This window comes from Thunnus maccoyii, chromosome 10 (assembly GCF_910596095.1).
Source record: "Thunnus maccoyii chromosome 10, fThuMac1.1, whole genome shotgun sequence".
Taxonomy (NCBI): Eukaryota; Metazoa; Chordata; class Actinopteri; order Scombriformes; family Scombridae; genus Thunnus; species Thunnus maccoyii.
This window is the reverse complement of record NC_056542.1, coordinates 244,218-265,000: the sequence shown is the minus strand read 5'-3', so window position 1 is coordinate 265,000 and position 20,783 is coordinate 244,218. Positions and strand designations below refer to the sequence as shown.

Below are 20,783 nucleotides of genomic sequence, written 5' to 3'. Positions count from 1 at the left end.
ACACATTCACTCACACTCACACACACACACACTCACTCGCACACTCACACTCACACACACACTCACATTCACTCACACTCACACACACACTCACATTCACTCACACTCACACACACACTCACATTCACTCACACTCAGACACTCACTCACACACACACTCACTCACACACACTCACTCACACTCACACACTCACTCACACACACACTCACTCACACTCACACACACTCACTCACACACACACACTCACAGACACTCACATACACACTCACTCACACTCACACACACACTCACTCGCACACTCACACTCACACACACACTCACTCACACTCACACACACACACTCACACACACTCACTCACACACACTCACACACACTCACACACACTCACACACACACACTCACACTCACACACACACACTCACACACACTCACTCACACTCTCACTCACACTCACACACACTCACACTCACTCACACTCACACACACACTCACACACACTCACTCACACACACTCACACACACTCACACACTCTCACACACACTCATTCACACTCACTCACACTCACACACACACTCACACACACTCACTCACACTCACACACTCACTCACACACACACTCACTCACACTCACACACACTCACTCACACACACACACTCACAGACACTCACATACACACTCACTCACACTCACACACACACTCACTCGCACACTCACACTCACACACACACTCACTCACACTCACACACACACACTCACACACACTCACTCACACACACTCACACACACTCACACACACTCACACACACTCACACACACACACTCACACTCACACACACACACTCACACACACTCACTCACACTCTCACTCACACTCACACACACTCACACTCACACTCACTCACACTCACACACACACTCACACACACTCACTCACACACACTCACACACACTCACACACTCTCACACACACTCACTCACACACACTCACACTCACACACACACACTCACACACACTCACTCACACTCTCACACACACTCATTCACACTCACTCACACACACACACCTGTGTGTTTAGTCTTCGTCAGATGTTCGGAGCAGGAAATGAGGAAACTGTCGCTGCTTCGTCTGATTTGTTGCTTTGAATTATGATCAAACTTTCTTATTTAATCTATTTGTTTATTAAATGTTTTATAAATATTATTACAACAGATTGAACCTTTTAAAAAGTATCAGCAGGAAGATTAAAATAAAAATCAGCAAATCAATAATATTTAATCATTTCAATCCATAAATTAATCAGATTTATGTGATTAGAAATAACTAAATATGAATTGATTAATTGCCTCTACTGTAGGAGCAGCAGAGCGGTGTGGCAGCGCTGACGAGTCTGTTCTGGATTCATTGATTAGTTGTTTGGTCCATAAAATGTCAGAAAATGGTGAAAAATGTGGATCAATGTTTGATAAAGACGACGTCATCAAAGTGAAAGATGATCAGTTTAGTGTCAGAAACCAGAAATATTCACATTTAACGAGCTGCAGTCACACGTCTCAAACCCGCTCATTGATTATCAAAATATTTGGCAACTAATTGATTAATCGCTGCAGCTCTGCCCTGAGGCATGCTGGGAAGCAGGCGTTTACCTGTTTCCTCAGGTGAATGATGATGTCAGAGGGTCTGGACAGAGTTTCCTTCTGATTGGTCCTCAGAGCAGGAAGTGAACCTGTGAAGCAGAAAAAAACACATGAAACAGCTGATCACATGACACACAACTGCTTTGTGTCCTTATGATGATGATGATGATGATGATGATGATGATGATGATGATGGTCGTGTGTGGCGTCTCACCGCTGGGACTCCTCCAGGGGTTTGAGATCTTCCGAAGTTTGAGAGGAGCTCCAGCAAACTGAGCGTAGGCCTGCAGACAGACGACAGGAGCAAACATCAGCTCAGATACAAACAAACAAACAAACAAACAAACAAACAAATCACTGACTCGTCATGTTGAACTTGTTAACAAACAGCTGCAAAATTATCGTTCATGTGGAGTCGTGTTTTTGTCCAATATTCCCTCTCTATTAGCTGTTTATATGTTATTATATATATATATATATATATACAGATATATATAGATATATATATATATATATATACACACGTCATAGAGGGTTTAATGAACTCCAGAACTGCAGTTTCCTGTCATGAACTGAAGTGTTGGATGAGTGCAACCTGCAGGCGGCGCTGACGGCTGTTGACATGTAGAAACGCGTCGCTTTAGAGGACGAAACGGTTCCTGTAAAAGTGAACCTGATGCCTACTAGAGCATCACTCTTGTTTAAAGCAGTGGATCCATTTCTCACACTGACGCACTGATGACAGTATAAAGATGAAAATATAAGCGTGTATGATGAGAATGTGCAGCAGAAACAGGAGTCAGACAGTAACGTTCGAGATGACTCAGTTCTTCTGGAAATAAAGAATAAAAGCTTCTTTCTGAGTCGAGAGCCTCGTTCAACTTTTACAACCAGGAAAAATGAGGAAGAATTTCCTCATAAATCTGCAGCCGTGATGTCAGCGTTTGTTCCACAGAGACAGAGTCCAGCGCTGCCAACCGAGCGAGCAGCACACACACGGCGCACACACGGAAACTTCACAGCAACACAGAATCCAGCAGATCCAACACGACTCACTGACAACAAACCATTAATTCACCCTGAGAAACTGCAGATAGTTATCAATAAAAGCCTCTCTCTCTGCTGTTTCATGAAGCTGAAGCTTTGTGGACTGTTGCTCCAACAAAACGAGACGTTTAATGACGTCACTTCAGACTCTGGAAACTGGGACGCACACCGACTGTTTTACAACGTTTAATAGACTAAATCACTAATCATGAGAAGGATTGATACATGAATCAATAGTTGCAGCCCTATAATGACTCCAGGACACTTTAACAGTCAACTTTCATCCAAATGCCTCAAAATTTTAACAACATTTCCATAAAATGTTGAATATAAAACGCAGTGACGTTAGTTTCATCCACTGCTGCAGCAGATAAACCGTCGCAGAAGAAGAAGAGACACAACGAGACGACGTCATTAAAACCTCAAAACGATGGAAACATGAAGTTTCTGTTTGTTTCATGTATTGATGTGAGGAAGGTTACAGTCTCCTCATCATCACATTTGAGCTGCTGTTACTTCCAGACAGCAGGAAACTCCTTCTGAAGACATTTATTTTAATTTTCTGTGTCCACTTTATTCTTTATGTGCAAACTGAAAACGTGAATGTTTTGGTGTTTTCTTGCTTTGCTTCCCGTTGACCACATCTGGATTTTTTATCCTTATTGGGCTAAAACATGTGAAGTTTGTCCTGCGGGTGGCGCTAGAGGAAGAAAAGGTCATTAAATCTGAAGACTTCATCCTCTGAGAGCAGGAATTACATCAGATCAGATTCAGTTCTTCTTCTATTTGCACATTAAAAGTGTTGCTAGAATAAAAAGGTGAACTGTGTTGCGGTCCGTCCTCTGTGGAGCAGGAATATCTGCACCAAACTTCATTCAATCTGGAGGATTTTTCAGGTTTTCACTGAACCAAAGTGAAAACGAAGGAAGAAGAAGCCGAGACCTGAATGCAGTCTGAGCAGAAAACAAGAAGAAGAATCTGCACTGAAGCAGAAGAAGAAGAAGAAGAAGTTAAATGTGCAGTCGAGCGTGAGGCAGCTTCTTCAGCAGCTCTCCTGCAGCGTGGAGGCACCGCGGCATGCTGGGTAATGGCTTCCGTTGGTGTTTTTTAATTTCCAACATTTCGACTCAGATCACAATGTGAATGAAAACAGGAGACGGAAACACACCTGATGAAAGACTTGAAAAGAGCTACAACTAACAAATATTTCCAGTTTTGATTCGTCTGCAGATTAATTTCTTCATTAATCATTTTGTCTATAAAATGTTATAATTTTTTAAAGCCCAAGATGGCGTCTTCAAACGTCTCGTTTTGTCTCATCAAAAGTCAAAGAATCCAAAGATATTCAGTTTATGATCATGTACGACACATAAAAGCTTCAAATCCTCACATTTAAGAATATCTGGCATCTTTTATTCAAAAAATGAGTAAAATGATTATTCTACACTGGTCCTTTAACACGTTACGCACTGGCCCTTTAACACGTTACGCACTGGCCCTTTAACACGTTACGTACTGGTCCTTTAACACATTACACACTGGTCCTTTAACACATTACGCACTGGTCCTTTAACACGTTACGCACTGGCCCTTTAACACGTTACGCACTGGCCCTTTAACACGTTACGCACTGGCCCTTTAACACGTTACGCACTGGCCCTTTAACACGTTACACACTGGCCCTTTAACACGTTACACACTGGCCCTTTAACACGTTACGCACTGGCCCTTTAACACGTTACGCACTGGCCCTTTAACACATTACGCACTGGCCCTTTAACACGTTACACACTGGCCCTTTAACACGTTACGCACTGGCCCTTTAAAACGTTACGCACTGATCCTTTAACACGTTACGCACTGGCCCTTTAAAACGTTACGCACTGGCCCTTTAACACGTTACGCACTGGCCCTTTAACACGTTACGCACTGGCCCTTTAACACGTTACGCACTGGCCCTTTAAAACGTTACGCACTGGCCCTTTAACATGTAACGCACTGGCCCTTTAACACGTTACGCACTGGCCCTTTAAAACGTTACGCACTGATCCTTTAACACGTTACGCACTGGCCCTTTAAAACGTTACGCACTGGCCCTTTAACACGTTACGCACTGGCCCTTTAACACGTTACACACTGGCCCTTTAACACGTTACGCACTGGCCCTTTAACACGTTACGCACTGGCCCTTTAACACGTTACGCACTGGCCCTTTAAAACATTACGCACTGGCCCTTTAACACGTTACGTACTGGCCCTTTAACACGTTACGTACTGGCCCTTTAACACGTTACGCACTGGCCCTTTAACATGTAACGCACTGATCCTTTAACACGTTACACACTGGCCCTTTAACACGTTACGCACTGGCCCTTTAACACGTTACGCACTGGCCCTTTAACACGTTACGCACTGGTCCTTTAACACGTTACGTACTGGCCCTTTAACACGTTATGTACTGGCCCTTTAACACGTTACGCACTGGCCCTTTAACACGTTACGTACTGGCCCTTTAACACGTTACGCACTGGTCCTTTAACACGTTACGCACTGGCCCTTTAACACGTTACGCACTGGTCCTTTAACACGTTACGTACTGGCCCTTTAACACGTTACGTACTGGCCCTTTAAAACGTTACGCACTGGCCCTTTAACACGTTACGTACTGGCCCTTTAACACGTTACGCACTGGCCCTTTAACATGTAACGCACTGATCCTTTAACACGTTACACACTGGTCCTTTAACACGTTACGTACTGGCCCTTTAACACGTTACGCACTGATCCTTTAACACGTAACGCACTGATCCTTTAACACGTTACACACTGGCCCTTTGACACGTTACGCACTGGCCCTTTAACACGTTACGCACTGATCCTTTAACACGTTACGCACTGATCCTTTAACACGTTACGTACTGGCCCTTTAACACGTTACGCACTGGCCCTTTAACACGTTACGCACTGATCCTTTAACACGTTACGCACTGATCCTTTAACACGTTACGTACTGGCCCTTTAACACGTTACGCACTGGCCCTTTAACACGTTACGCACTGATCCTTTAACACGTTACGTACTGGCCCTTTAACACGTTACGCACTGGCCCTTTAACATGTAACGCACTGATCCTTTAACACGTTACACACTGGTCCTTTAACACGTTACGTACTGGCCCTTTAACACGTAACGCACTGATCCTTTAACACGTTACACACTGGCCCTTTGACACGTTACGCACTGGCCCTTTAACACGTTACGCACTGATCCTTTAACACGTTACGCACTGATCCTTTAACACGTTACACACTGGCCCTTTGACACGTTACGCACTGGCCCTTTAACACGTAACACACTGGCCCTTTAACACGTTACGCACTGATCCTTTAACACGTTACGCACTGATCCTTTAACACGTTACGCACTGGCCCTTTAAAACGTTACGCACTGGCCCTTTAACACGTAACGCACTGGTCCTTTAAAACGTTACGCACTGGCCCTTTAACACGTAACGCACTGGTCCTTTAACACGTTACGCACTGGCCCTTTAACACGTAACGCACTGGTCCTTTAACACGTTACGCACTGGCCCTTTAACACGTTACGAACTGGCCCTTTAACACGTTACACACTGGCCCTTTAACACTACAACACTACAACAACTACAGCTCCCATGAGTCTTAGCAACTGCCACACTGTCAAAGCCTCATGGGAGCCTCTTTAGATCTGAAACAAGACACATTTGACGTAGAGAAACTTCAACGTTATTCAAACGTCGTCCAATAGGAGAGCAGGAGGCAGGAGAGCATCCATCATGATGAGGTCATGATGGATGAGCTGCTGTCTGAGGATGTTTCCTGTAAATGTTGCGGTTTGTGTCTGCAGCCGGACGTCAGCTGTTAAACTGAGTTATTTACTGAGACGCTCACAGCTGGAGTCTGGACTCGTTACATAACTGAGCAACGTGTTAAACACAGCTGGAGCTCTTTACTGTTTCCACTGAAGCCAAATGAAAGTGATTCATATTGAACACATCAGTCGCTGTAACTGTTCAGACTGCTGATCAGTTTGATAACTAATCAATTTAGAGGAAAAACAGAAGCAGATTTATCTTTGATGAATTTCTTACTTCATGTCTATTTTTATTTTTCACTTTTTCTCCTAAACTTGTCGAGTCTAAAGTTGCAACGATTAGTCGATTAATTGATTAGTCGAGAATTAATCAGCAACTATTTTATTACAGACTGAAGACGTCTGATAAACAAAACCGTCATATTTCACTATTTTCTGACATTTTATAGACAAAACAAACAAGAAAATGATTTGCAGAATAATCAATAATGAAATGAATCTTTAGCCCTAAAGACAGTTATGAAGCGATCAATTGATTATCAGAATAGTTGCTGATTCAATTTCTGACAACTGGCCAATCACTCGATCAATAACTAAATCAACCTTCAGCTGATTTCTGACAAATTCTATTCACAACACTGAAGAGCTGCAACGATCAGTCGATCCACCAAAAATTAATCTGAAACTGTTTTAATACTTTGATAATCGATTGATCATTTCGCTGATGTCATTTTACAAGAAAAAATCCACAAAATTCTCTTTTCAGCTTTTCTAATGTGAGAATCTGAAGAATCAACAGAATATCTGAACTGAAGGCATCACTGTGAGCTTTAAAGGACCAGTACGTAACATGTTAAAGGACCAGTGCGTAACGTGTTAAAGGACCAGTGTGTAAGGTGTTAAAGGACCAGTACGTAACGTGTTAAAGGACCAGTGAGTAACGTGTTAAAGGACCAGTACGTAACGTGTTAAAGGACCAGTACGTAACGTGTTAAAGGACCAGTACGTAACGTGTTAAAGGACCAGTGCGTAACGTGTTAAAGGACCAGTACGTAACGTGTTAAAGGACCAGTACGTAACGTGTTAAAGGACCAGTGCGTAACGTGTTAAAGGACCAGTGCGTTACGTGTTAAAGGACCAGTGCGTAACGTGTTAAAGGGCCAGTGCGTAACGTGTTAAAGGACCAGTGCGTAACGTGTTAAAGGGCCAGTGTGTTACGTGTTAAAGGACCAGTACGTAACGTGTTAAAGGACCAGTATGTTACGTGTTAAAGGACCAGTACGTAACGTGTTAAAGGACCAGTGAGTAACGTGTTAAAGGACCAGTACGTAACGTGTTAAAGGACCAGTACGTAACGTGTTAAAGGACCAGTGAGTAACGTGTTAAAGGACCAGTACGTAACGTGTTAAAGGACCAGTACGTAACGTGTTAAAGGACCAGTACGTAACGTGTTAAAGGACCAGTGCGTAACGTGTTAAAGGACCAGTACGTAACGTGTTAAAGGACCAGTACGTAACGTGTTAAAGGACCAGTGCGTAACGTGTTAAAGGACCAGTGTGTTACGTGTTAAAGGACCAGTGCGTAACGTGTTAAAGGGCCAGTGCGTAATGTGTTAAAGGACCAGTGCGTAACGTGTTAAAGGGCCAGTGTGTTACGTGTTAAAGGACCAGTGTGTTACGTGTTAAAGGACCAGTGCGTAACGTGTTAAAGGGCCAGTGCGTAATGTGTTAAAGGACCAGTGTGTAACGTGTTAAAGGACCAGTATGTTACGTGTTAAAGGGCCAGTACGTAACGTGTTAAAGGGCCAGTGTGTAACGTGTTAAAGGGTCAGTGTGTAACGTGTTAAAGGGCCAGTGTGTAACGTGTTAAAGGGTCAGTGCGTAACGTGTTAAAGGGCCAGTGTGTAACGTGTTAAAGGGCCAGTGTGTAACGTGTTAAAGGGCCAGTGTGTAACGTGTTAAAGGGCCAGTGAGTAACGTGTTAAAGGGCCAGTGCGTAACATGTTAAAGGACCAGTGTGTAACGTGTTAAAGGGCCAGTGAGTAACGTGTTAAAGGGCCAGTGCGTAACGTGTTAAAGGGCCAGTGAGTAACGTGTTAAAGGGCCAGTGCGTAACGTGTTAAAGGGCCAGTGTGTAACGTGTTAAAGGGCCAGTGTGTAACGTGTTAAAGGGCCAGTGTGTAACGTGTTAAAGGGCCAGTGTGTAACGTGTTAAAGGGCCAGTGTGTTACATGTTAAAGGACCAGTGTGTTACGTGTTAAAGGACCAGTGTGTAACGTGTTAAAGGGCCAGTATGTAACGTGTTAAAGGGCCAGTGTGTAACGTGTTAAAGGACCAGTGCGTAACGTGTTAAAGGGCCAGTGTGTAAGGTGTTAAAGGGCCAGTGTGTAAGGTGTTAAAGGGCTAGTGTGTAACGTGTTAAAGGGCCAGTGAGTAACGTGTTAAAGGACCAGTGCGTAACGTGTTAAAGGGCCAGTGTGTAAGGTGTTAAAGGGCCAGTGTGTAAGGTGTTAAAGTGCCAGTGAGTAACGTGTTAAAGGGCCAGTGCGTAACGTGTTAAAGGGCCAGTGAGTAACGTGTTAAAGGGCCAGTGTGTTACGTGTTAAAGTGCCAGTGAGTAACGTGTTAAAGGACCAGTGCGTAACGTGTTAAAGGGCCAGTGCGTTACGTGTTAAAGGGCCAGTGCGTTACGTGTTGAAGGGCCAGTGAGTAACGTGTTAAAGGGCCAGTGTGTAACGTGTTAAAGGACCAGTGAGTAACGTGTTAAAGGACCAGTGAGTAACGTGTTAAAGGGCCAGTGTGTAACGTGTTAAAGGGCCAGTGAGTAACGTGTTAAAGGACCAGTGTGTAACGTGTTAAAGGGCCAGTGAGTAACGTGTTAAAGGACCAGTGCGTAACGTGTTAAAGGGCCAGTGCGTAACGTGTTAAAGGGCCAGTGCGTAACGTGTTAAAGGGCCAGTGAGTAACGTGTTAAAGGACCAGTGAGTAACGTGTTAAAGGGCCAGTGTGTAACGTGTTAAAGGGCCAGTGAGTAACGTGTTAAAGGACCAGTGCGTAACGTGTTAAAGGGCCAGTGCGTAACGTGTTAAAGGGCCAGTGTGTAAGGTGTTAAAGGGCCAGTGTGTTACGTGTTAAAGGGCCAGTGTGTAACGTGTTAAAGGGCCAGTGTTTTACGTGTTAAAGGGCCAGTATGTAACGTGTTAAAGGGCCAGTGTGTAAGGTGTTAAAGGGCCAGTGTGTAAGGTGTTAAAGGGCCAGTGAGTAACGTGTTAAAGGGCCAGTGAGTAACGTGTTAAAGGACCAGTGAGTAACGTGTTAAAGGGCCAGTGTGTAAGGTGTTAAAGGGCCAGTGAGTAACGTGTTAAAGGACCAGTGCGTAACGTGTTAAAGGGCCAGTGGGTAAGGTGTTAAAGTGCCAGTGAGTAACGTGTTAAAGGGCCAGTGAGTAACATGTTAAAGGACCAAAAGGACCAGTGCGTAACGTGTTAAAGGGCCAGTGAGTAACGTGTCAAAGGACCAGTACATAACGTGTTAAAGGACCAGTGAGTAACATGTTAAAGGACCAGTACGTAACGTGTTAAAGGACCAGTGAGTAACATGTTAAAGGGCCAGTGTGTTACATGTCAAAGGACCAGTACGTAACGTGTTAAAGGGCCAGTGAGTAATGTGTCAAAGGACCAGTACATAACGTGTTAAAGGACCAGTGAGTAACGTGTTAAAGGACCAGTACGTAACGTGTTAAAGGACCAGTGAGTAACATGTTAAAGGGCCAGTGTGTTACGTGTCAAAGGACCAGTACGTAACGTGTTAAAGGACCAGTGAGTAACGTGTTAAAGGACCAGTACGTAACGTGTTAAAGGACCAGTGAGTAACGTGTCAAAGGACCAGTACGTAACGTGTTAAAGGACCAGTACGTAACGTGTTAAAGGACCAGTGAGTAACGTGTTAAAGGACCAGTGAGTAACGTGTTAAAGGGCCAGTACGTAACGTGTTAAAGGGCCAGTGTGTAACGTGTTAAAGGACCAGTGTGTTACGTGTTAAAGGGCCAGTACGTAACGTGTTAAAGGGCCAGTGAGTAACGTGTTAAAGGGCCAGTGTGTAACGTGTTAAAGGGCCAGTGCGTAACGTGTCAAAGGGCCAGTACGTAACGTGTTAAAGGACCAGTGCGTAACGTGTCAATGGACCAGTGCATTACATGTTAAAACAACCAGTGTGTCACATGTTAAAGGACCAGTGAGTAACGTGTTAAAGGGCCAGTGTGTAAGGTGTTAAAGGGCCAGTGTGTAACGTGTTAAAGGGCCAGTGTGTAACGTGTTAAAGGGCCAGTGTGTAAGGTGTTAAAGTGCCAGTGCGTAACGTGTTAAAGGACCAGTGCGTAACGTGTTAAAGGGCCAGTGCGTAACGTGTTAAAGGGCCAGTGCGTAACGTGTCAAAGGGCCAGTACGTAACGTGTTAAAGGACCAGTGCGTAACGTGTCAATGGACCAGTGCGTTACATGTTAAAACGACCAGTGTGTCACATGTTAAAGGACCAGTGAGTAACGTGTTAAAGGACCAGTGTGTAACGTGTTAAAGGGCCAGTGAGTAACGTGTTAAAGGGCCAGTGAGTAACGTGTTAAAGGGCCAGTGAGTAACGTGTTAAAGGGCCAGTGTGTAAGGTGTTAAAGTGCCAGTGAGTAACGTGTTAAAGGACCAGTGCGTAACGTGTTAAAGGGCCAGTGAGTAACGTGTTAAAGGGCCAGTGTGTAAGGTGTTAAAGTGCCAGTGAGTAACGTGTTAAAGGGCCAGTGAGTAACATGTTAAAGGACCAAAAGGACCAGTGCGTAACGTGTTAAAGGGCCAGTGAGTAACGTGTCAAAGGACCAGTACATAACGTGTTAAAGGACCAGTGAGTAACATGTTAAAGGACCAGTACGTAACGTGTTAAAGGACCAGTGAGTAACATGTTAAAGGGCCAGTGTGTTACATGTCAAAGGACCAGTACGTAACGTGTTAAAGGGCCAGTGAGTAATGTGTCAAAGGACCAGTACATAACGTGTTAAAGGACCAGTGAGTAACGTGTTAAAGGACCAGTACGTAACGTGTTAAAGGACCAGTGAGTAACATGTTAAAGGGCCAGTGTGTTACGTGTCAAAGGACCAGTACGTAACGTGTTAAAGGACCAGTGAGTAACGTGTTAAAGGACCAGTACGTAACGTGTTAAAGGACCAGTGAGTAACGTGTCAAAGGACCAGTACGTAACGTGTTAAAGGACCAGTACGTAACGTGTTAAAGGACCAGTGAGTAACGTGTTAAAGGACCAGTGAGTAACGTGTTAAAGGGCCAGTACGTAACGTGTTAAAGGGCCAGTGTGTAACGTGTTAAAGGACCAGTGTGTTACGTGTTAAAGGGCCAGTACGTAACGTGTTAAAGGGCCAGTGAGTAACGTGTTAAAGGGCCAGTGTGTAACGTGTTAAAGGGCCAGTGCGTAACGTGTTGAAGGGCCAGTACGTAACGTGTTAAAGGACCAGTGAGTAACGTGTTAAAGGACCAGTGAGTAACGTGTTAAAGGACCAGTGCGTAACGTGTCAATGGACCAGTGCATTACATGTTAAAACAACCAGTGTGTCACATGTTAAAGGACCAGTGAGTAACGTGTTAAAGGGCCAGTGTGTAAGGTGTTAAAGGGCCAGTGTGTAACGTGTTAAAGGGCCAGTGTGTAACGTGTTAAAGGGCCAGTGTGTAAGGTGTTAAAGTGCCAGTGCGTAACGTGTTAAAGGACCAGTGAGTAACGTGTTAAAGGACCAGTGCGTAACGTGTTAAAGGGCCAGTGCGTAACGTGTTAAAGGGCCAGTGCGTAACGTGTCAAAGGGCCAGTACGTAACGTGTTAAAGGACCAGTGCGTAACGTGTCAATGGACCAGTGCGTTACATGTTAAAACGACCAGTGTGTCACATGTTAAAGGACCAGTGAGTAACGTGTTAAAGGACCAGTGTGTAACGTGTTAAAGGGCCAGTGAGTAACGTGTTAAAGGGCCAGTGAGTAACGTGTTAAAGGGCCAGTGAGTAACGTGTTAAAGGGCCAGTGTGTAAGGTGTTAAAGTGCCAGTGAGTAACGTGTTAAAGGACCAGTGCGTAACGTGTTAAAGGGCCAGTGAGTAACGTGTTAAAGGGCCAGTGTGTAAGGTGTTAAAGGGCCAGTGAGTAACGTGTTAAAGGACCAGTGCGTAACGTGTTAAAGGGCCAGTGAGTAACGTGTTAAAGGGCCAGTGTGTAAGGTGTTAAAGTGCCAGTGAGTAACGTGTTAAAGGGCCAGTGCGTAACGTGTTAAAGGGCCAGTGAGTAACGTGTTAAAGGACCAGTGCGTAACATGTTAAAGGGCCAGTGCGTAACGTGTCAAAGGGCCAGTACGTAACGTGTTAAAGGACCAGTGCGTAACGTGTCAATGGACCAGTGCGTTACATGTTAAAACGACCAGTGTGTCACATGTTAAAGGACCAGTGAGTAACGTGTTAAAGGACCAGTGTGTAACATGTTAAAGGGCCAGTGCGTAACGTGTTAAAGGACCAGTGCGTAACGTGTTAAAGGGTCAGTGAGTAACGTGTTAAAGAGCCAGTGTGTAACGTGTTAAAGGACCAGTGCGTAACGTGTTAAAGGACCAGTGTGTAACATGTTAAAGGGCCAGTGCGTAACGTGTTAAAGGGCCAGTACGTAACGTGTGAAAGGACCAGTGAGTAACGTGTTAAAGAGCCAGTGTGTAACGTGTTAAAGGACCAGTGCGTAACGTGTTAAAGAGCCAGTACGTAACGTGTTAAAGGACCAGTGCGTAACGTGTCAATGGACCAGTGTGTCACATGTTAAAGGACCAGTGAGTAACGTGTTAAAGGACCAGTGTGTAACGTGTTAAAGGGCCAGTGCGTAACGTGTTAAAGGGCCAGTGCGTAACGTGTTAAAGGACCAGTGAGTAACGTGTTAAAGGGCCAGTGTGTAACGTGTTAAAGGGCCAGTGTGTTACGTGTTAAAGGACCAGTGAGTAACGTGTTAAAGGGCCAGTGTGTAACGTGTTAAAGGGCCAGTGTGTTACGTGTTAAAGGACCAGTACGTAACGTGTTAAAGGACCAGTGAGTAACGTGTCAAAGGGCCAGTGTGTTACGTGTTAAAGGACCAGTGCGTAACGTGTTAAAGGACCAGTACGTAACGTGTTAAAGGACCAGTACGTAACGTGTTAAAGGACCAGTGAGTAACGTGTTAAAGAGCCAGTGTGTAACGTGCTAAAGGGCCAGTGCGTAACGTGTCAAAGGACCAGTGCGTAACGTGTCAATGGACCAGTGCGTTACATGTTAAAACGACCAGTGTGTCACATGTTAAAGGACCAGTGAGTAACGTGTTAAAGGACCAGTGTGTAACGTGTTAAAGGGCCAGTGTGTTACGTGTTAAAGGGCCAGTGAGTAACATGTTAAAGGACCAGTATGTAACGTGTTAAAGGGCCAGTGCGTTGTCTTGCGTTGAAACAGTGATCCACATTTTTCACCATTTTCTGACATTTGATGGACCAAACGACTCATCAATTAATGGAGAAAATAATGGACAGATGAATCAATAATGAAAATAATCGTTAGCTGCAGCCCCCGCTGAAAGATCAACCTGATGAGATTCAGTCAGAGCTTCAGTAAAACGCTGGTGAGCGTCGCCGTCCTGACCCTGACTTGTCTGGATCCTGGTCTGGTCAGCAGATTCAGATCTTCTGGCGGTTGGGAAACGCTTCGTGTTTTCCAACCGCTGCAGAGGAAAGCCGTCATTACCCAGACTGCACTGCTGCTGCGTGCTCACATCACAGTCCAACACAAGCATGTTGTAATCGGGTCCAGTCACCCAGAGGAGCAGTGCAGCCCTCAGCACGGTCTGCAGGCAGGATGGCTGTCAGCACACACTCAGGACCATCAGTCATGGAAACTCGGCATTATGGGACACCACGAGCCACCGCAGCACCACCAACAGCTCTACTTAAAGGGCCAGTTCACTGTTTTCGGCTGCAACTAACACCTATTTTAATTATTAATTACTTTGCCCTCTTATTGTCTTGATTAAATCAATTAACCTTTTTATCTATAAATCATCATAAAACTGTGAAACAACATCCTGGAGCACGAGACGAGGTCTTTAAACAGCCCCAAAATATCTCATTTACTGTCATGTAAAACCACGAAAAAGCAACAAATTCTCATATTTAAGAACCTGGATTCACTATTTTAACTTTGAAATGATTTTAACAATTAATCAATTATTGAAATATTTGTAGATTAATTTTCTGTCTATCAGCTAATTGATTAATGACCTAATCATTGCAGCTCCAGATGAATGCTTTGAGAAAACAGGTCTTAGATGGCTGCAGATGTTCACAGATGTTCATTTATTGACTTGTTGTTGTGTTCTTGCTAATCAATATCAGTTTTGGAATTGGTCATTTATTAAAAATGATATGATGTCGTGGTCCTGATCCATACAGAGCACATTTACACTGGACTAGACTTTTATGGATTAGAGCTGCAACTCACCATTATTCCATTATTGATCAAATATGAAGAATATCAATATTAATGTCCCAGACTGTGAGGACGTCTGTCAAAAGTCAAAGATGTTCAGTTTAGACTCAGATATGTCAAACGCTGCCATCTGCTGGTTCAACCATGAATTACACCCAACACACTGGAATAAAGGCCACAGCTGAGTCCCACCTACACGCATACTGTACGTAACTACACGCATACTGTACGTAACTACACGCATACTGTATGTAACTACACGCATACTGTATGTAACTACACGCATACTGTACGTAACTACACGCATACTGTACGTAACTACACGCAGTCTGTATGTAACTACACGCATACTGTACGTAACTACACGCATACTGTATATAACTACACGCATACTGTACGTAACTACACGCATACTGTATGTAACTACACGCATACTGTACGTAACTACACGCATACTGTACGTAACTACACGCATACTGTATGTAACTACACGCATACTGTACGTAACTACACGCATACTGTATGTAACTACACGCATACTGTACGTAACTACACGCAGTCTGTACGTAACTACACGCAGTCTGTATGTAACTACACGCATACTGTACGTAACTACACGTTATTGTATGTAATTACATGTTTCTGCAGTTAGTGAAGTCGTTATTTTACAAACTATTATATTAAGAGCTGCAACCAACCGTCATTTTCTGGATTAAATTATTTGTTTTTTGGTCTAAAAAAATGGTGAAAAATGGTGATCAGTGTTTCCCGAAGTCCAACATGACGTCCTCAAATGTCTTCTTTTGTCCACAACTCAAAGATGTTCAGTTTACTGTCATAGAAACTAACAATTAATTGTCCTTGTTTCTTCTCTCCTCGCACGGTTCCTGGTTTCCTCTCTCCTCGCACGGTTCCTTGTTTCCTCTCTCCTCGCACGGTTCCTTGTTTCCTCTCTCCTCGCACGGTTCCTTGTTTCCTCTCTCCTCGCACGGTTCTTTGTTTCCTTGTTTCCTCTCTCCTCGCACGGTTCTTTGTTTCCTTGTTTCCTCTCTCCTCGCACGGTTCTTTGTTTCCTTGTTTCCTCTCTCCTCGCACGGTTTCTTGTTTCCTCTCTCCTCGCACGGTTCCTGGTTTCCTCTCTCCTCGCACGGTTCCTGGTTTCCTCTCTCCTCGCACGGTTCCTGGTTTCCTCTCTCCTCGCACGGTTCCTTGTTTCCTCTCTCCTCGCACGGTTCTTTGTTTCCTTGTTTCCTCTCTCCTCGCACGGTTTCTTGTTTCCTTGTTTCCTCTCTCCTCGCACGGTTCCTGGTTTCCTCTCTCCTCGCACGGTTTCTTGTTTCCTTGTTTCCTCTCTCCTCGCACGGTTCTTTGTTTCCTCTCTCCTCGCACGGTTCCTTGTTTCCTTGTTTCCTCTCTCCTCACATGGTTCCTTATTTCCTCTCTCCTCACACGATTCCTTGTTTCCTTGTTTCCTCTCTCCTCACACGATTCCTTGTTTCCTCTCTCCTCACATGGTTCCTTATTTCCTCCCTCCTCGCACGGTTCCTTGTTTCCTCTCTCCTAATATGGTTCCTTGTTTCCTCTCTCCTCGCATGGTTTCTTGTTTCCTCTCTCCTCACACGGTTCCTTGTTTCCTTGTTTCCTCTCTCCTCGCATGGTTTCTTGTTTCCTCTCTCCTCACACGGTTCCTTGTTTCCTTGTTTCCTCTCTCCTGCACGGTTCCTTGTTTCCTCTCTCCTCGCACGGTTCCTTGTTTCCTCTCTCCTCGCACGGCTCCTTGTTTCCTCTCTCCTCGCACGGCTCCTTGTTTCCTCTCTCCTGCACGGTTCCTTGTTTCCTCTCTCCTCGCATGGTTTCTTGTTTCCTCTCTCCTCACACGGTTCCTTGTTTCCTTGTTTCCTCTCTCCTCGCATGGTTTCTTGTTTCCTCTCTCCTCACACGGTTCCTTGTTTCCTTGTTTCCTCTCTCCTGCACGGTTCCTTGTTTCCTCTCTCCTCGCACGGTTCCTTGTTTCCTCTCTCCTCGCACGGCTCCTTGTTTCCTCTCTCCTCACATGGTTCCTCGTTCTCAGACTTGTGTCCTGAGCCCTCGCAGATGTCAGTCTGTACTGTGACATGTTCATCGTCATCACGTCGAGTCTGCAGGGCGCCGGGCTGCGAGGGGATAAAATGCGCTCGGACTGACGACATGCAGCGTTTCCACGGAGATGAACTGAAATTCCCGACCCTGTAGCTCATTTCAAAGTGTGTTTCTGAACGGTTGTTAATGGTTCTGATGTGCAGCTCTGCTGTTTCCCTTCACATGAACGCTGATATGATCTTCACATTAAATCCAACTGAGTTTAACAGGTTTAATAAACAAAGTTATTCACTGTTATTTTATATCTCACTGCATAACAAGACTGACCGGACCCGTCAAAAGGAAATACACGAACCTGACAAGACCATGACCTAACCAGACCCTGACCCTGACAAGACCTGACCAGACCCTGACAAGACCATGACCTGACCAGACTCGGACCTGACCAGACCTGACCAGACCCTGACAAGACCATGACCTAACCAGACCCTGACCCTGACAAGACCTGACCAGACCCTGACAAGACCATGACCTGACCAGACTCGGACCTGACCAGACCTGACCCTGACCAGACCCTGACCCTGACCAGACTCGGACCTGACCAGACCTGACCAGACCCGGACCCGTCTCAGTCCTCATGCCTAACCCAACCAACCGGCGAAGGCAACGAGTAACGTTAGTGCTAACGAGTACTCGGTTAGCATGCTAGCAGCTAGCAGCCGTTAACAGGAGGTGTAACCCAAGTTTAATCCGAGTTAAACCCGGATTAAACCCGGGTTTGACCGGGTTTAACCGGGTCTGTGAGTGTGAACCGGAGACTCACCAGAACCACCAGGCAGTCGGTGCTGACGGACGGTAGACCGGAGTCTCCTTCCCAGCAGAACAGCTCGTCCGGCGCCGCCATCTTTCAACGGCGGTGACCTCTGACACCGGAAGTGCAGCTCCAACCGTTTCCGCTGCTTACCAAAACAAAATGGACTTTTTCTAAAATAAAATTCCTAATTTTCAGAGTCACGTGATCTCAAACAGACAATGAGATGACGTTTATCAACACAACATTATACAGATACACAACGTTACATATCAATTTAGTTATTACTTTCATTATAAATTCATCTGTCAGTTATTTACTTGGTTAATCAATTAACTGATTAATTTTTAAAACATCAGAAAATGTGACTTCAAAAGTCTGGTTTAGTTCAACAGCCCAAAATATTCAGTTTACAGTCATGAACCATGAAATCAGACGTTTTTTAGCATTCTTTTAAAATATAATTACTTCAACTCAATTATCAAAATAGCTGCTAATCGACTGATTGTTGCAGCTCTAATTAATTAATTAATTTTCTTTATGCAGATGAAGCTTGTAACAGAGATGGTGTAGTTTTGTGCATGTGTGTGTTGTTGATATGTTGATTGTTTTGTTTTTTGTTTAATTATTTTTATCGTTATTATTATTATTATTATTATTATTATTATTATTATTATTATCATTATTATTATTATTATCATTATTATTATAATTATTATTATTATTATTATTATTATTATTATTATTATTATTATTATTATCATCATCATTATTATTATTATTATTATTATTATCATCATCATTATTATTATTATTATTATTATTTATCTGTTAAACGGTTAATGTCATAGATAACTGGCAGACTTTCTGGGGAAGACCTGGTCTGATTAGGAGAGACGGCATACATCCCACTCTGGATGGAGCTGCTCTCATATCTAGAAATATGGCTGAGTTTATTAGTAGACCAAAACCATGACAACCCAGAGTTGAAACCAGGAAGCAGAGCTGCAGTCCTACACGCTTCTCTGCACCTCCATTAGAGCAGTTACCCACCCAAAACCACATAGAGACTGTGTCTGTCCCCAAAACCACATAGAGACCGCGTCTGTCCCCAAAACCACATAGAGACCGCGTCTGTCCCCAAAACCACATAGAGACCGCGTCTGTCCCCAAAACCACATAGAGACCGCATCTGTCCCCAAAACCACATAGAGACCGCGTCTGTCCCCAAAACCACATAGAGACCACGTCTGTCCCCAAAACCACATAGAGACCGCGTCTGTCCCCAAAACCACATAGAGACCACGTCTGTCCCCAAAACCACATAGAGACCGCGTCTGTCCCCCAAAACCACATAGAGACCACGTCTGTCCCCAAAACCACATAGAGACCACGTCTGTCCCCAAAACCACATAGAGACCGCGTCTGTCCCCCAAAACCACATAGAGACTGTCTGTCCCCAAAACCACATAGAGACCGCGTCTGTCCCCCAAAACCACATAGAGACTGTCTGTCCCCAAAACCACATAGAGACCGCGTCTGTCCCCAAAACCACATAGAGACTGTCTGTCCCCAAAACCACATAGGGACTGCATCTGTCCCCAAAACCACATAGAGACTGTCTGTCCCCAAAACCACATAGAGACTGCATCTGTCCCCAAAACCACATAGAGACCGCGTCTGTCCCCAAAACCACATAGAGACTGTCTGTCCCCAAAACCACATAGAGACTGTCTGTCCCCAAAACCACATAGAGACTGTGTCTGTCCCCAAAACCACATAGAAACTGTCTGTCCCCAAAACCACATAGAGACTGCGTCTGTCCCCAAAACCACATAGAGACTGTCTGTCCCCAAAACCACATAGAGACTGCATCTGTCCCCAAAACCACATAGAGACTGTCTGTCCCCAAAACCACATAGAGACTGCATCTGTCCCCAAAACCACATAGAGACTGTCTGTCCCCAAAACCACATAGAGACTGTCTGTCCCCAAAACCACATAGAGACTGCATCTGTCCCCAAAACCACATAGAGACTGTCTGTCCCCAAAACCACATAGAGACTGCATCTGTCCCCAAAACGACATAGAGACTGCATCTGTCCCCAAAACCACATAGAGACTGCGTCTGTCCCCAAAACCACATAGAGACTGTCTGTCCCCAAAACCACATAGAGACTGCGTCTGTCCCCAAAACCACATAGAGACTGCGTCTGTCCCCAAAACCACATAGAGACCACGTCTGTCCCCAAAACCACATAGAGACTGTCTGTCCCCAAAACCACATAGAGACTGTCTGTCCCCAAAACCACATAGAGACTGCATCTGTCCCCAAAACCACATAGAGACTGTCTGTCCCCAAAACCACATAGAGACTGCATCTGTCCCCAAAACCACATAGAGACTGTCTGTCCCCAAAGCCACATAGAGACTGCATCTGTCCCCAAAACCACATAGAGACTGCGTCTGTCCCCAAAACCACATAGAGACTGTCTGTCCCCAAAACCACATAGAGACCGCGTCTGTCCCCAAAACCACATAGAGACTGTCTGTCCCCAAAACCACATAGAGACCGCGTCTGTCCCCAAAACCACATAGAGACTGTCTGTCCCCAAAACCACATAGAGACTGCATCTGTCCCCAAAACCACATAGAGACTGTCTGTCCCCAAAACCACATAGAGACTGCATCTGTCCCCAAAACCACATAGAGACTGTCTGTCCCCAAAACCACATAGAGACTGTGTCTGTCCCCAAAACCACATAGAGACTGTCTGTCCCCAAAACCACATAGAGACTGTCTGTCCCCAAAACCACATAGAGACCGTGTCTGTCCC

At 44.8% G+C, this 20,783-nt stretch overlaps 1 protein-coding gene across 1 annotated transcript in view; it reads right to left on the bottom strand.

Moving 5' to 3' along the window:
- The window catches only part of mtx1a (metaxin 1a), a 52,328-nt gene extending 34,240 nt beyond the window's left edge, over window positions 1-18,088 (bottom strand). The window contains exons 1-3 of the mRNA XM_042425246.1: window positions 17,960-18,088; window positions 1,854-1,923; window positions 1,649-1,728 (exon numbers count right to left, since the gene is read on the bottom strand). Of these exons, the coding sequence (XP_042281180.1) occupies window positions 1,649-1,728; window positions 1,854-1,923; window positions 17,960-18,040 (231 nt within the window). The 5' untranslated portion in view covers window positions 18,041-18,088. The remainder of the gene's footprint in view (window positions 1-1,648; window positions 1,729-1,853; window positions 1,924-17,959) is intronic.
- Window positions 18,089-20,783: the final 2,695 nt, after the last annotated feature.